This window comes from Entamoeba invadens, assembly GCF_000330505.1.
Source record: "Entamoeba invadens IP1 unplaced genomic scaffold scaff_1105074726357, whole genome shotgun sequence".
Lineage (NCBI taxonomy): Eukaryota > Evosea > Mastigamoebida > Endamoebidae > Entamoeba > Entamoeba invadens.
The window spans coordinates 497847-514735 of record NW_004443615.1 but is presented as its reverse complement, the minus strand read 5'-3'; the positions used below and the strand labels follow the sequence as shown (position 1 = coordinate 514735).

At 34.1% G+C, this 16889-nt stretch overlaps 7 protein-coding genes across 7 annotated transcripts; 5 read left to right on the top strand and 2 right to left on the bottom strand.

Annotated features, from left to right (window-relative positions):
* Positions 1-1673: 1673 nt before the first annotated feature.
* EIN_372350 (hypothetical protein) lies at positions 1674-2432 on the top strand (the record flags this gene model as incomplete). Its single annotated transcript, XM_004259536.1, has 1 exon — positions 1674-2432. The coding sequence occupies one exon, from the start codon at positions 1674-1676 to the stop codon at positions 2430-2432; it is 759 nt and encodes a 252-aa protein (XP_004259584.1).
* A 350-nt stretch (positions 2433-2782) lies between these two features.
* EIN_372340 (actin, putative) lies at positions 2783-3916 on the top strand (the record flags this gene model as incomplete). Its single annotated transcript, XM_004259535.1, has 1 exon — positions 2783-3916. The coding sequence occupies one exon, from the start codon at positions 2783-2785 to the stop codon at positions 3914-3916; it is 1134 nt and encodes a 377-aa protein (XP_004259583.1).
* Positions 3917-4833: 917 nt separating this feature from the next.
* Positions 4834-5871, top strand: EIN_372330 (hypothetical protein; the record flags this gene model as incomplete). Its single annotated transcript, XM_004259534.1, has 1 exon — positions 4834-5871. The coding sequence occupies one exon, from the start codon at positions 4834-4836 to the stop codon at positions 5869-5871; it is 1038 nt and encodes a 345-aa protein (XP_004259582.1).
* A 206-nt stretch (positions 5872-6077) lies between these two features.
* EIN_372320 (hypothetical protein) lies at positions 6078-7208 on the bottom strand (the record flags this gene model as incomplete). The annotated part of the gene is made up of 1 exon (XM_004259533.1): positions 6078-7208. The coding sequence occupies one exon, from the start codon at positions 7206-7208 to the stop codon at positions 6078-6080; it is 1131 nt and encodes a 376-aa protein (XP_004259581.1).
* Positions 7209-8065: 857 nt separating this feature from the next.
* On the bottom strand, positions 8066-12856 carry EIN_372310 (hypothetical protein; the record flags this gene model as incomplete). The annotated part of the gene is made up of 1 exon (XM_004259532.1): positions 8066-12856. The coding sequence occupies one exon, from the start codon at positions 12854-12856 to the stop codon at positions 8066-8068; it is 4791 nt and encodes a 1596-aa protein (XP_004259580.1).
* A 1042-nt stretch (positions 12857-13898) lies between these two features.
* Positions 13899-14358, top strand: EIN_372300 (hypothetical protein; the record flags this gene model as incomplete). The annotated part of the gene is made up of 2 exons (XM_004259531.1): positions 13899-14253; positions 14288-14358. The coding sequence occupies 2 exons, from the start codon at positions 13899-13901 to the stop codon at positions 14356-14358; spliced, it is 426 nt and encodes a 141-aa protein (XP_004259579.1).
* Positions 14359-15236: 878 nt separating this feature from the next.
* EIN_372290 (hypothetical protein) lies at positions 15237-15923 on the top strand (the record flags this gene model as incomplete). The annotated part of the gene is made up of 2 exons (XM_004259530.1): positions 15237-15251; positions 15345-15923. The coding sequence occupies 2 exons, from the start codon at positions 15237-15239 to the stop codon at positions 15921-15923; spliced, it is 594 nt and encodes a 197-aa protein (XP_004259578.1).
* Positions 15924-16889: the final 966 nt, after the last annotated feature.

Here is a 16889-nt window from a genome sequence, read left to right as displayed (position 1 = left end):
TTTCCATTCTCTGTCCTCTCTCTCGAATTGCGTCTGTTGCCACGTTATTTGCATCTGCTAAATAACCAATTATTTCTCGAATTGCAACATTGAGATCAACTCCTTGTTGCTCACCTCTGTGCTCTAATCAGGTATTTGGAACGATTGGGACTGTGGAAGGTGTTGTTGGATGCAACGATCTCGTCAATTCAGAAGATGAAACAGAGGTTTTGAAAAGGGGAGTTCTGTTTGAACATTGTTTTTTCACTGAACAGAAAAGGCACAGATCCAAGGGTTGCACCAAATGAGAACAGTGTGGTATATACTTATGAATTTTGATGTGTGATTGTGCCAATTGTGTACTCAATTCATCGTAATTGTGTCCAGAAAAATCATCGATGGTGATCAGTGCAGGCGCGTCTGGTGGAAGTCGAAGTAAAATTCTTTTGGCTTTGATGTATTCAACCACTACATTCATCATCCAGTTGCAGAAGATTTCCTTGGTTGCAAATCCCGTGTTGTTGGTGAAAAAGGTTGCATCAGAAAACGTTGACAACAGCTTAATATCAAGCATTTTATTGGTCACTACAACACCGGGACACGCTGTAGTGCCATCCAAACATATCATACAGATAATAGTGGATCTCTTACCACTTCTTCCAACACCAATCTTAATCCTTTCAACGTCAACATTTTTGGGAACAAGCACTCTGACGGTTTTCTTGTCGCAAAAGTCTTGAAAACCAACTTCATCATTGTTAAAGACAAGACCACTATTTATACCATTAAAGTCTGCCATCTCCATGTAATTCGTTATGATGTCCTCGGGGTTTATTGATAATCGTCCGATGTCTTCCGGTTTCCCTTCGATTGTTTTGAGGTCAAACGTTTTGAGAACCCACTTTCTCATTGTATCTGGTTTAAACGTTGTTCCAGTTGTTCTTTCAACCAGTTTAGAGAATGCTGCAAATGTCAAAGCTATTTTTGATTATTGCAATATTTGACAAATGCGTCAGCTAAAAATTTGGTTCTTTTGTCAAAGAATGTCGGTCTTCCCATTGTTGTCCTTCTTCCAGTTGTTTGTTCTTTCTTGTATTCGGTAATTTCCTTTTGAATGAGACTTAAATGTGAATTGAACAAAATTCCAACTGATCTATAAATGACAAAAGACTCTCCTCTTAGAATTGAAAAGACTGTTGCTATTTGCTCCCTTCGGGTTTCCAAGCGAAAAAACAATTCATCAAATATAAAGAATTGCAATATTTATTGTGCATTCAAAACGTCTTTTAAAGAGAATTTTTTGATTGATTGACTTCTTTTAATTGTTCTTTCACACTTTCAACATTGTGCGTCATTTCTTCATAGTTCATAAGTCCTCTAATCAATTTTTTGCTTTTTCCAGAGCCCAAATCTTCTGATAATTGCTCCAGAAAGCGACAAGAAAGAATGTCCGCGAGCTTCAAAGGCATAACAACATGAACATCATTTGGGGCGAGAGGATTGACAGGTAGTGTTGGTTCAATTTCCATGTAATAAAAAGGTTTTTACAAATTTTTATTTTGATTTTTTTGTTATTTTGTTTTATAAAACATTAATTTTTGTCACCGACTTTATCCTTGTCATCTCTTTTTTCTTCTATCTGTATAATAAAAAGCTACTTGAGTTACTGGAAACTCATTGAAAAAGTGACACAGATGGAATTGTCTCAGTCATGCTCGTTTTTAAAGAAAAATACCATTTCTAAAAGAGAAAGCACCCAGCGTGAGTACTTAAGTAATGCAGCACTTATTGGTCTTGCCAATTGTTATGGTGCATCCTTTGGAATCAAGTGTCCTGTTTTAAAGGACAAAAGTTTCATCAACTCAGACCACCTCACAATAGCATCTTCTTCGTTGTTTCCGTCGTTTGCAAGGATTGTTGATGCGGACAGAAAGACCAAGAAGAATGAAGACGCCCAAATATATAATTTTATTGCAAGATGGCTGGCTGAAACTTTTGAATTGGGCTCTGAAGCAAGAAAGGCACACTCAAGCAAGAAACAAATAGGACAAGTGAAGTATGCACGGATGGTTCCATTTTCTGAGAAGGGGTTCAAAGAATTTGGGGTTGGTGTGATTGGCATTATCAGAACACTTCCTAAGACACACTACGCAAGAAGGCAAAACTTGGCCACTTTAGATCCTTATAACCTTTCTATATGCCAACTCTACAACACACTGATAACTGAACCCGAAAACCTTTATGATTATCAACAGAGTTCTAGCGTTTCTAATACACAAGAAACACAGTCTTCTGGTATAGATGAAAAACAAACCGATACATCGGTTCAAACCAATTCACTTAGTATGGACACACCTTGTTTTTATATGGCAATGGGGAATAACCAATTTCCCAATGCTCAACTGACAAGTGTGTTTCAGTGTCCCACAGCTGTATTATACACTGTGGATTAAATACTATGTATGTCTCCTTATCAACCCAATATTAAGGGAGACTCTAAATACTTTCAACTAAAACAATGTTGAAAGTGGTTATATTTCTTTTATTGATTTTTTTTGTTTGTTGAATTTCTTGAATAACATTTTTTAAATACGCGTGTAGTAACACCATCAAATAACATTTCATGTATTGTTGGATGTTTTTTATAATATCTATTTCTAATAATATGGAAATTATTAAAAAAACCAATACAAAAACATCAAAACTATTCGGCGAACTAAAAGAACTGACTAACGATAACTCTAACACCAAACTTTAACCAAACAATATATAAGCTACAAACTTGAAAGAAGAAGACATTCAAATGGGAGAAGAAGGAGAAGTACAAGCACTTGTCGTAGACAATGGATCCGGTATGTGCAAGGCCGGTTTTGCTGGTGATGACGCCCCACGAGCCGTCTTCCCATCAATTGTTGGCAGACCAAAACAAGTCTCAGTCATGGCTGGTATGGGCAACAAGGACACCTATGTCGGAGATGAAGCACAATCAAAGAGAGGTATCTTGACTTTGAAGTACCCAATTGAGCACGGTATTGTCAACAACTGGGACGACATGGAGAAGATCTGGCACCACACTTTCTACAACGAGCTCAGAATTGCACCAGAAGAGCACCCAGTCCTCTTGACTGAAGCCCCAATGAACCCAAAGGCTAACAGAGAAAAGATGACACAAATCATGTTTGAGACTTTCAACGTCCCAGCCATGTACGTTGGAATTCAGGCTGTCCTTTCATTGTACGCCTCTGGTAGAACCACTGGTATTGTCATGGATTCTGGTGATGGTGTCTCTCACTGCGTCCCAATCTATGAAGGTTTTTCACTCCCACACGCCATCCTCAGAATTGATCTTGCTGGTCGTGATCTCACTGACTACCTCATGAAGATCTTGACTGAAAGAGGTTATGCTTTCACCACAACTGCTGAAAGAGAAATTGTCAGAGACATCAAGGAGAAGCTCTGCTACGTCGCTCTTGACTTCAACGAAGAGATGCAGAAGGCTGCCTCATCATCAGAACTCGAGAAGTCATACGAACTTCCAGATGGTCAAGTCATCACCATTGGAAACGAGAGATTCAGATGCCCAGAAGCACTCTTCCAGCCATCATTCCTTGGTATGGAAGCATCAGGTATCCACGAGACAACTTACAACTCAATCATGAAGTGCGATGTCGATATCAGAAAGGACTTGTACGGAAACATCGTCTTGTCTGGTGGAACATCAATGTACCCAGGTATCAACGACAGACTTGAGAAGGAGATGGTTGCTCTTGCCCCACCAACAATGAAGATCAAGGTCATTGCACCACCAGAGAGAAAGTACTCCGTCTGGATTGGAGGCTCAATTCTTGCTTCGTTGTCCACTTTCCAGAACATGTGGATCACCAAGGAAGAGTACGACGAGTCTGGACCAGCCATCGTCCACAGAAAGTGCTTCTAATTCATTCAAAATTTCTTATTGTTTATGTAATTTTTATTTATAAATTTATAGTGTTGAATGTCGCCTTAGCTTATAAAAGCAATAACAATGAGTTTGTTGAGAATGGTTTAAATTATTATTATTTATTCAACCCAACCATATCATCTATTTTTGTTTTTATTATATTTTTATGTTAATAAAATAAATAAAACGGTTACATTTTATAGTTAAAATGTAACTGTTTTTATTATTAAAGTGAAAAACAAGTGTAAAAATGTTAAAAACAACTATCAAATAATAATAAATTAAATTATAATTTATTGTTATGATTCATGTGAGATAAAGGGGAGTAATCACTATGTCCACATTATCAGAGATCAATTCAATTGATCTTTTATGATGTGATTCATAATTACATTAAGATGAAAAAATCAACATAACAGTCATCACACATCCAGTGTGTCCCAACAACTCACAATGATAGGCAAAAAAATTGCCCATCTTTTTTGATACTAATGAGCATTGATGATGTGTGTTGATTGGTCGGTCAACTCGAGACAATTCTATTGAAAGGACTTTAAAATTGTCATTTCAATAATGAATTCATAATGAAACTGCTTCGAATGAACAGCAAATAGAATATATAGTTATTATTTTATATATTTTATAATTAAAAAGTGTTTTTGTGACCTGATCAATTCTACGTGATATTATAGAATGTACTTATATAAAATTATTAGCAACTTGAAACAAAAAGTTGAATATAATTAAAATTATAGTAAAATTGTATAACTCTTAGAATCTAATATAAAACAAACAAAAAAGAAGAGAGTCACCACGTCTTTTTCTATAAATAACCAGAAATCGATGTGAAAAGAATTTCAAGGTTGAATGGGATTTTAGATATAATAAAGAATCTAAGGAACTGTAATTTTTTAATGAGTGAGGACGACAAACGCGATTTTTCTTCGTTAGTGACGAAGCTTGGTGAGATGGTTACATTGCTCACAGAGACTCAAAAAGAAGCACAAAACTATTTAGAATTTATAGGTCAAGACAGCACTCGAAAATTGCCCAACGAAACGACGCAGCAAGCAATCGACAAGATCGAGAATTTATTAAATAATATAAATAACATTAATGAGAAGCGAAAGAATGTTATTCAAGTCAGTGAGAATGCGATAGGAGTGATCAAGACTACACTTTCCTTTGTCGAAGATTTGGTTAACACAAGTAAACAGAACGAAACTCGAGACGCTGAGACTAGCAACGAATTAATAAAAAAGGTCATCTATCTTGAAGAAGAGAAGATGAAAGAAGAAATTAAGCCGAAGAACGACTGGATTCTGAACAGGAAAAAAGAATTTGAAGAGCGAAGAAAGCAACTGGAGACGTCTTTTTTGAACACAAACCTCTTTGAAAAAACACACGAAATACTTTCAATTGCCGACCTTCGAAAAATCGAAGAATGGACGTCGATGAAAGCAACGGACGTCATCTTCGACTCGTTGACAGACAACTTCGAGAAGACCAAAAACGACTTTGCGGAAAAGGTATTTAATCAAGAGAGTATATTATTGGTCATCGAAGATACAAAAGGTAACAAATTTGGGGGTTTTGTTAAGACCAAAATTAATGAAAGAGAGAAATACCTTTACGACCAAAATGGATTTGTCTTCTCGTTGGTTTCCAAGACTAAACTCACTACCCCTACCAAGTTTTTATCGACTGACCAAAACTCTCAGTTTATGTTATATGGCGACACAAATGAAGAGTTGTGTGGTGTTGGTGGAGGACATGATATCGCTTTATTCAAAAAAGGAAGCGGACAGTGTTACTGTGATCAATATTCATTCGATTATAAAGGAATGTCAAATGTGCTGTGCGGTTCACAGAACTTTGTGCCGAAGCACTTCATTGTCGTACAAATGAAAGATCTTTCGGAAGTACAGAACAATGTTATACAACAAGTGTAATTCATTTTTTGTGGTTTTCATGGAATTCAACGTTATGGGTTTTAATATGTTAGTATTAATTTATTATATTTTATATACTTAAAAATATTGAATAAATATTATATTAATTCTTATTAGTATTTACTATTATTAAATAATTGCAGAAGATCCAATACTTGGTATAATAGAATCCAAAAAGATACAACAAAAGTTTAATTACCACTGCACTAGTCACAATTTTGTCTTTGTGGTTTGTCTTGAATGACATCAAAAGTATCAGTGAACGATTCTATTGAATTTGTAACAGTAAAATAATTTTCACCTTTATTGTACTTCACAATAATTTGGTCATTCACAATGACAGTATTATCTACAAATCCATCAGTGACAGTGGGGTTGCAATCTTGTGTCAAATATATCTTCTTTGATGTGACATTCATATTAGTCATTGCATTTAATGTTGGGTGACCATAATTGTTATTTGCTCCACATGAAACAATTGAGACAGTGGGTTTTAAGGTGTTCATCCAATTTTCATTGTTTGAGTGATCAGACCCATGATGGTTAGCATGGTACACATCAACTTGTCCAACTTTATCTTTATATGATGTTTCGATGTCGTGATAATAATATGCCGATCCACGAGAATATTGGCCATCCAAATCACCAGCAGTTGAATAGACAAAGTCTCCATATTGAACACGAAGTGCAATGGTATAATCATTTTCACTTGGAGGAGCAGATTCAGTGTGGTGATCTCCACTTAAGAGAACATTTTTATATGTCACTCCTAATGCATCAACAACAACTATTTCAACAGAAGCCCCAACATCTGGAGGTGTAATTTGATTTGAACATGCAGATGCCAATTTTCTGTTTGACTGAATTTTTGTGACCAATTTGGTTTGTGTTGCATAACAAACCCACTCGATTGATGTTGTTGTTAAACTGCCAACATTGTGCCAATCAATGTCATCTTCTGTTGAACAGTCAGTCACATTACTTTTAACTACACCGGAGTCTCTATCTATTATTTGTCCAAATGATATCCCAGAGGTCTCAAGTAAATACCAAAATCCGCTTTTGAAAGGAACACCAACATGGTCTTGGTGTAAGTGTGAAATAACTCCAACATCAACTTTTGTCGAATTTAAGATACTTTTGATCCAGTCTGCTATCTTCTTACAGTTCATTGATGCAGAAGTGGTCTCCCCAGCATCCACTAGAATAGAGTAACCAGATGGATATACTATCAGCTGAGAATCAGCTTGTCCTATTGCAAAGACGTGAATTTCCAAAGAGTCTCTTGACAATACTAAAGAAAAGAAGAAAGCTACAAGAAGAGACAGAGATGCCATTTTTGTAATTTTTAAAGTGCTCAAGATTTTTTAATTTAAACAACCAAAAAAATAAAAGTCTGATAATGAAAACTGTCTACTCATTTTAAGTTTTTTAACACTCAAAATTTAACAAATTTTAATTTGATGACACTGTAAACAAATTCGAAAAAATCAAAATAAGTTACTTTTTGCAACTCTTGTAATTTTTTTGGAAATGCCACGTTTTGTTTAGGACTTTCTTTCGAGTTGAAATCTGCATTATGGATAAGTAATAAAATTAATATTAAAACATTAGTTAATTCTATATTTCAATAATTATATTTAAATTTCTTTTGAAATGGAATTATTTGTTTTTTAAAAGAATAGAAACAACATTATGAATTAATAAATTATAATATTGTAATTGATTTTCACTTTAATCAATGTCAACAGATAATTAAAATGTTTTTCAAAATTGAATAATTGTGTTTTGAAACTCAATTATTGTGGTATTAATAATCTAAAATTGCATTTTGAATTATAATATTGTGATAAAAACCCTTTTTATTTCTACATTTTTATTATATTTTTATTTATAGTAATATTCTTTTTTTTTGGTAAACAACAATATAGTTTAAAAAAAATAATTTCAAGTTTAATCAACTCTTAGATTAAAACTTTAAAAACAATAGTTATAATTTTTAATAATTATAAAAATAATTATATGAATTTTTGTAAAAAAAAATTACATCTATATTTTCTAAAATAAATAATAATAATAACATAATCAAAAATGTTTAGTTTTAATAAATAAATAAACTATTCATAATTGTAAATAAATTAAACAACACATAGAAAACTATACTAATATTAAAATAACAAAATTTATTAATTCATTATACATCAAAGATTTTCAAATTGTTTGGGTACCATTCCCTTGGAACTTCACGACAACATTCTTTAATTTGTCTTTCAAAATCGTTTACGAGGTAAGTGTTGTTGCTCGACAAAAGCGAGAAAATACCATTGAGTGCCTTGATATTTTCCATTCGTTGTGTGATTTGAAGAAGTTTAGCAGCCGTATTATACTTTTCTAAAATTACTCTCAAAATTCCGCTTGGGAACGCAAGAGTATTTGCAAGTGTTGTGACAACGTCACAGACAAACACAATTACGTCGTTGATGAAAATGTTATGCTCTTCGCAAAATTCGACAACGTTGAAAGTGTCGAACACAAAGGAGATGAAAGTTTCAAAATTCTCTTCTTTAACTTTCGGGCACTTCGAAAGAACCTGGACATGACTTGTCTCGTTCTTAAAACCATTTTTGATTTGATTCACTAATATTTGTTTCACTTTGACGTCGTCGCCAATCAAACTTTTCAGCCGAAATAATACCGAGTGATCAACAATTTCATTGGAATAAAATATCGCTTTTTCAACACGGAGAACAAGTGTAAAATCAACACCCTCCCAACTGTTTTTTAATAATGAAATAAAGAGACTTGCACTCCCCTCGCTCACGTCCTTATCCAAGAGATAGCCGAGGTTCATAACTGCTATTTTTGTGTTCGGAGAAATGTAAATGCACTTCAAAAAGTTGTACATCTGCTCTCGTTTTGACATTTGAAGCTGTGCATCAAAAACACATTTGATGACTGTCACATCACAAATGCTCATCGCCATTGGTTTTGTAATTTTCTCAAACTCGTTGTCGCTCAAATTTCTCGTCATTTGTAAAACGGTCAGAAAGCATTTTGTGTATCTTGGGGAGTATGTCGTGTTTAATAACAAATACCCAATTTTACCAAACAGTAATAGAAGTTCTTGCATTTTTATTACATAGTTTGCTCCCCTCAATATGTACGATTCAATCAACACAAAACTCCTCTCTAAAACATCTTTTCGAATTATTACTTTCTCTTTTGCTTTCAAACAAAACGTTTGTACTCTCTCGTTTCTGTCCCACTCAACGTTAACTACACCAACACACATATCATTATTTGTTGAGACACAATATGAAATGATTTCTTCGATCACTGAGTACCAGACTCTGTGTATCATAGACTGGAGTCCTTGTGTCGAATTTTCCACTCCATTTCTCAACAAGTAAAGAACCATCGCAACAACTTCACTATCAGACATTCTTCTAATCCACCTTTCCCACTCTATTATGCTTTCGTAATCCTTCTTTTCTCTTCTAATTTCTGACACTAAGAATTTCAGATTTTTCCCATCGAAGACTAATGGGTTAAAATAATATTTGGATGATTCATCTATCGAGAAGGTCATTACTTGAGCACCTTCAAACGAACACGAAAAGTCAATCATTCCGAGTATACTCACATAGAACAATTTATCAACACCATCCGCCTTTTTGTACTTTTCACTAATAAGCTCTTTGAACTGTTTAACTTGACTTTCGCTCTCTCTCACTCTGTTGTATTTGATCATTGAGTAAAAAAATTCACACAACTCTCTCAACACATTTACTTTAGTGCTAGTCAAGTCTGTCTGCGTTTTCAATAGATCACCAATAAACAAGTCAATGTCCCCAATTTTAACGTTGCTAATTTCATTCAAATATCCACACTTCTCACACTTGTGAGTTTCTTTAATAACATCGAAAAACTTTAAAATGTCGTCGACTGTACCTTCTTTCGTCATCAATACTTGATCAAAGTCGTTCTTGACTTTGTCAAAACTTTCTTCTTTGTCAAAACAGAACACGTTTTCATCAAACATTTTCTCCTTTACTTCATACTTTTCGTCTTCCATCTTTCTAGTGGTTGAACTTTCGCACCGCCATCGTTTCTCTTCGTAAAACATGACATCGCCAACCCAACTTTTTTCAATTTCCTTTTGAGCTTCTTCGCGATCAAACCCAGCACTAAAAAACACCGCAATGTCATACACTTCTCTTTGCATAATGTTTTGCACTTCAACGTAATTTGGCACGTTATACATTCTGAAAAGTGTTTCTTTCCCTTTCCCCTCTTTACATTTCTCGATTATTTCTATCATTTCCTTCCAGCCGTCCCTTCTGCTTTTCTTGATCAATTCCTCAAGCTCAGCAACTTCAGCAAAGTCAGTCGACTCATTCAAATGCTGTACACAGTACAAAACACCGAGTTGCATGAAATTTTTTTCGACCCCCAAGTGTTGGGTTGTTCCGCACTCTCTCAAATCTCCACAAATTTGATTGATCATATCGTCGCTTAATTCATTCTTTTCCAAACAATTCACATAATGAAAAAAATCCAACGCATACTTTGCTCTCCCAAATGTTGTGCTCTTTACAAAATCCCTTTCCTTCCAAATACCATTCGTCCAATAAAAAGTTTCTTTGAAGTCAGTAATGAGCAACGCCAAAATTATTTTGTCCACATGTTGCCCCAACAGTTCTATTTGACTTCTCTGGCTTTTGTCGGTGTTTTGCATTTCATCAATAAACACCTCCACCCATAACTTTCCCAATTCAGTTCGGTGCGCTGTTATAATTTGACTTTCTATCATCGAAGCAAAACAACTCATATTTCTCCGTTTCTGGCTTTCTTCGTCAAATATGAAATTCACAACACGTTTTGGGATGTACCACGACATAGTATTTTGGTTGGGATCAAGAATCATTTCTATTACGTCGCACATCACTTTTTTAATCTGATTAACATCGATACTCTGTGACATAAAATGATCAATGTACTGGAATGATATCAACACAAAACTCTTCATGAATTGGTATCTGACTAAAGAGAGTAACACATTCTCCACAAGTGAAGACTTCTTCCACTCATTGATATCATTAAATGTCTCCTTAAGATATATCGTGGCGTATCCAGAGAGTATGAATTGGTAAACTTGATGCATCCACGTGTCATTGGGATGAATGTCAGTGTTTTCAAAGAATCCGCTCAACGCCTTGATGTTCTTTTGTGACGTTCGCAAAAATGGGATGTTTTCTATCAACTTCTTTTTTTCGTGGTTCAGCTCTTGTTTCAAATATTGGAGCCACGTCGAGGTATCATCGCGACACTTGTCAGCCTTAAGGAGTGAAGATATAACATAGAGATTCATCATATTCTCCCTCTCCGTTATTTCAGTGTAAAACCAACTTTCACTGACATGATAGAAAGTGATTAAGAGCAGACCCAATACGTTGTCGTCACTCTTCAAACTTGAGAGAAGTGTTTTGCAATAATTCATACGATAAACACTTTTAACAAATCCATCGCTTTCAATTCTCTTCCACATATCCTTCCCCACACTCACATCAAAGATCTTCCTTCTCGACAACTCGATTAAGTACTCATCAAAATCTTTAATATTTCGTTTCTCAACACACTTCCGTATTAACTGAACTATTTGGTGACGTACTTTGGGATCACCATAGTCTTTGTTTTTCGATATGACGTATAAGAGTAACAGCGCTATTTTCCCTTTCTCAAATACACAGAACTCTGCACTTTGTTGCTGCTCAAGAACACATACTATCTTTTCGAGTAATTCTATTATAAAACACCCTTCGGGTATTCTGAATACGGTGTGCACCTGAGAACGTTCGAGCATCATTCTAAACCGAAATTTCCCAACTACACGCCCACTCACCGAATCACCAATTAACATTTCTACAACACGACCCCCCCAAAATTGCGCGTCTCCCAAGTTTGAAACAAACTTGTACCACTTCTGATTGCGGAGAAATACCTGGAAAACACGGCCAAAGAGTTCGGACTTCGACTCATAACTGAAGAACTCGTTTTGGACAAAGCGCGAGTATTTCCGACAGATGCCCAAACAAATATAATTCTGGAGATAAAGAACTTCCGAATATTTTTCAAGGGCATCACACATGACTTGAATGATACTCTTTTCAATTTCTCCATTTGGTGTTTCGTGGGACGTGACCGAAAAGAATAAGTCGAAAAGCTTGGTGTAGTCCTTAATTGACAAAAAGAGTGTGTGGTTCTCTTCTTCCTTCCAATAGAAACTTTTTATTGTCATCAAGAAAACGAGTTTGGCTAATTGCAACACAGTTCTGTTGTTCACAATAATTTTGTGTGTCATTTTCTCGATGACATCACTGCATCCCGGAGTCTGCAGAAGTTCGTAGAATACTACTACAACAACAATGTCATTATGGATGTTTGTAAGTATAAAGTCGATGACTGACGCAGCCAATTCATTCAGAAAGGTTTGCGTCGTTTGCGTGAAGAACATTTTGTCCTTTTCAATTTTCTTGTATGGTTGTCTCAAGTAACGCAACACTGTTTGAAGTATTTCGAAAACATTTGTTAAGTCGTTCTGTGATTTTGCCTTTTCAAAAATGAAATTGATGAACTCGAGAATTTTCAGTGATGTCATTGCGTTCTTAAAACTCAAAAGAACTTCGACGTGTTTCCCATTCACAAACTCATTCAATTTCTTTTTAATCTCTTCCATTTTTTTCACATTCACACTTTTAAATGTCACTGAAATTGGAGTTAGACAGTTACTACACTCTTTCGTCTGGCTTTCATCAAACAAGTCGCTTTCGACAAAACTGAATTTGTTGTTTCCAATAATGAACGGGTCGTAACTCGATAACAACTCCGCCAACTCTCCATCTCCAATATCAAAATTCACTAAATTGACATGATTGACCTTTTTCAGCCCAATCTCATCATAAACATCATTCACGTCATCTCCCATATGTTACACTTTTTATAGTTCTTTTTGATTTTTTTATTACCGTTTTAGTTCAATCATGTTTTTCCTCATTAAATTGGTAATTTAATCAATATTATAGTTAAATTTTATTCATTTATTTGAATAGTATAAATTATTATTTCTAATAATTATATTATCTACTTTATTATTATTATTATTATGATTATAAAATATTATAATTATTATAATTATTATAATTATTATAATTATTATAATTATTATTATAATTATTATAATTATTATTATAATTATTATAATTATTATTATAATTATTATAATTATTATAATTATAATTATATCATCTTATTATTAATCATTATGCAATTTAAAACAATAGATACAACATATACATCGATTTACATCTCAAAGCCAGATACACCAGAGACTATAATTCCTCTGTTGTTAAGAACAACAAAATATTGGTCTCTTTTCTTCAAAGGAGAAGTGAGCATCCAGTCGTAATACCCATTTCTTCTCTTCTGCATGTGACCCACATCAGAAGGAAGAAATGGCCTTACAAATTTCATGTCAGAATTGACAACTACAATATAAAGAACTTCTCCGTTGTAGGTATAAGGGGTGTCCTTCCAACTATCCTTTTCATAAATGATAGACCCACTGACAGACTCGCCGACCACTGAGACATCATTCATTTCTATATTTTTTACCCTTTGCACTTTAGGACGAGGAACACTTAATTTGTGCTTCAGAGTTGGCTTAGTGCTCGAGAGGTCGAGTTTCATGAAGTCTGACAGACTCATCTGTTTTTTTGAGTATTATTTGTTTTTATAGCAACTCATGAGTTTGAAGTATTCTATGTTTGGTAATAACATTTTAAAAGCATAGAAAATGTTTTTTATTATCCATCCATTCTATTTTTCTATTACTTCGAATAGATTATTATTATGTCTAATATTTAGAAATAATAATAATTAGTTTTTTATATTTTTCTATAAATGAAGAAATAAGATTTGAGTGGCGGAATAAAAATGCATTTAAGAACGGACAGTATAGGAAATTTGACATGAATTATTTCCTGAGCTCACAAAGGTCGGAACAACCATACCCAACCCAACAAATCAACTTCTCCCAAACTTGCACACAGACGTCATCGCAACCGTTCTCACAGAGTATTAGACCGTCACTCCTCATGGCAAGAAGCCAGCTCGAGCAGAGGCAAAAGGAGAAAGAGATGAGGAAAAACAAGAAGAAGGAAATGATGAGGGCATTAATGACGCGGACAACAAACCTCTGCGAAAAACTTGAAAAAAAGAAAGAAAGGCTTCAGAAGCTCCGCGACAAACAGGCAAAACTTGCTGAAGAAGTCCTCTTTTCATTCAATGAGCAAAGTGCGATGCTTGTGAATTTGTTCGACAGCAGTTTGTTTTCTCTTTAATTTGATTATTGTGCGAGAAATGACGGGTAGTTGGTGTCGCATTGAAAAATTCCCGCGAGGAACAAACGCCTTGCGACAAAATAAGTGAAAACAAAAAGTAGACTCACCAACGTATTTCTCGTTTTGTTACTTAGTGAAGTAATTGAGTGCGTTTATAATATAAACTCGGTCATTTGCTTAACTTTTTTATAACCAGAGATTAAGTACCACAATAAGTTTGATTTTTTAAACAACATTTCAATAATTCCTCACATTGATTTTTTTAAATAATAAATCTATTCTTTTACTAAAAAACCAAAGCATTATCACACATTATTCTTTTCATTCTATTTATAATTTATTTAAAACAATGAAATTATGTCATTGTTATATGTTTAGTTTGTGTGTTTTATATTTATATTATAAATAACTATAATATTAAAAATGTAATATAGTATTTTATGATAAAATTAATTATAATTATGTATTAATATAAATCATTAAAAGAATTTATTATTATAACTAATATGAACTAGTTTTTTCCATATATCTACAATATAAATTGGTTCAAGATCATGTCCAATTGATTAATAAAATAAACGATACAATTTCGAGTTTTTTTTCTGTTCTGAAAAAATGAAATAAAAAACACCCACACAAGACGATGAAAACAAACCGTCATTCCATCCCAATCTTTTCTTCTTTGACCAACTTACTGAACGACGCAGAACAGCAAAATGTTCCACAATGGTCTTCCGATGAAACTACTCTTCTCAAACAACAACTCGCGACGTTTGTCTTTTTTTTTCATTTTCGTCAATTTTTTAAAATTTTTAAAAAAATTTTTAATTTTTTGTGTTCAATTCAAATCAATTTCTCAACTTCAGAATTGAACAAGACGATGACGACGACCTTAAAACCGTCCTCTTAATTGCCCCGTGGTTCCCACATAAATCAATACAACAAATATCTTTGAGAATGAAATGGATGCGACTTCAAACAGTTTGTCTCTGTTATACTATTCTTAATAATAAATTTTACTATATTTTTACTATTCATAAAGGCTATAAAACGAGACAAAATGTAACAAAGTAGACTCAAAGTTGGGACGACTTCTGTCACCAAAATAATTATCACAAGTCTAAGACTCATTCTGCAAATTTGAGTCATAATTCCCCAAATGATTCTTCAGGCCCATCCTCCCCATATTCCTCTAATCATTCATCGCCACGGCCATCACGTGAACGCGAACTTTCGCCAAAACGATACAAAGCAAGTAAGTCTGAAGAATACATTCCGCGCCCACGAAAGCCTTTTCTGCCACAAGCTACTTTTCTAGCAAAAAGTGGAGTAAGTCCTCTTCCTGTCAAGAATGAAGTACAACACCACCACGACCAAATTGTCGACATCGGGACTTGCATCTCTGAAAACGAAGAAATTTTGAGACGAATTGGATTCAACTTGCCATTTAATAATGAATTCTGCGAAAGAAGTCGCCCGGACGTGGTAAAACTTGGCGTCAATCTCAAAACACTTTTGGAACTCACAGACTCAATTGCACGCCCAAAAGAACTCCCTTTCATGCCAATTATCTTTAATTTCCCACCAGAGTTCGCTGGAGTTCCTCAAGAAATCCAAGCCGAAATCCAGAAGAGAGACTTCTCGCATGTGTAAATTGATTGGGATGTAATTGTTGTATTATATTTTCAAATTGTTTTATTAACAGTATATGGTACATTTTTTACATCCTTAATGTGTAATGGTGTTCCCAAAAGTATAAAAGGAGTTTTAGTCTTAATTTCATTAAATATATTTAAGTAATTTGGCCGTATTTCCACGCAAAACTATAATCGGTTGTTTTTGATGATTTTTCAATGCCAAAAAAACAATACTTTTGGTTATAAACTATAAATTTATAGATTGTGACTAAAAAGTCATATTGTCTGTTTTTAATTCGATTCAAAAGTGCGTGTATCGAGATTGTTGACTTTTCGTTTTCTTTTTTGTTATTGTTCCCGTTTCTATACTAATCTTTAGAGTAAATGAACTTTTTTTTTCTTAATATCAATTACTAATCTTAATTTGGCTTAGGCACTACTACCGAATTATTGTTGTGGACGTTTTGTTTATAACTCTCAATTACAAAATATAGTAATATATACTATAAGTACTAATACAGAGAGGAAAACAAAACAGAACAAATACAAAGAAGTTCATTCTGGACGCCTCATTTAGACTCAATAAAGTTCATTACTAAACTAAATTTTATAGTATTATTAATAGCCATTTTATTATTTATAATGCACTAGAGCCCCTATATAAAGTTGCACAAAAGACTAGAAAGTATACACCACAATGCAGAGACACTGCTATCGACACTATGAATTGATGAACATGACACTTTCGCGTCAAAAGCCATCGTTTAGTTCGAATGAATGGTCAATTAAGTTTACTACGGATTTTAACACTGTTGATACAAAACAGAAAGTCGTCACAATGAGTGACAAAATTGTAAAGCCAACCCAGACGCAAAGTCTTGCTTTGGAAAATATCTGTGCGTTGGACACGACAAGAGTCGCCATTATCACTACCGCTTAAAATCAAAATGTAATTTGCTTGTTTGTTGTTGTTTATGTTTCA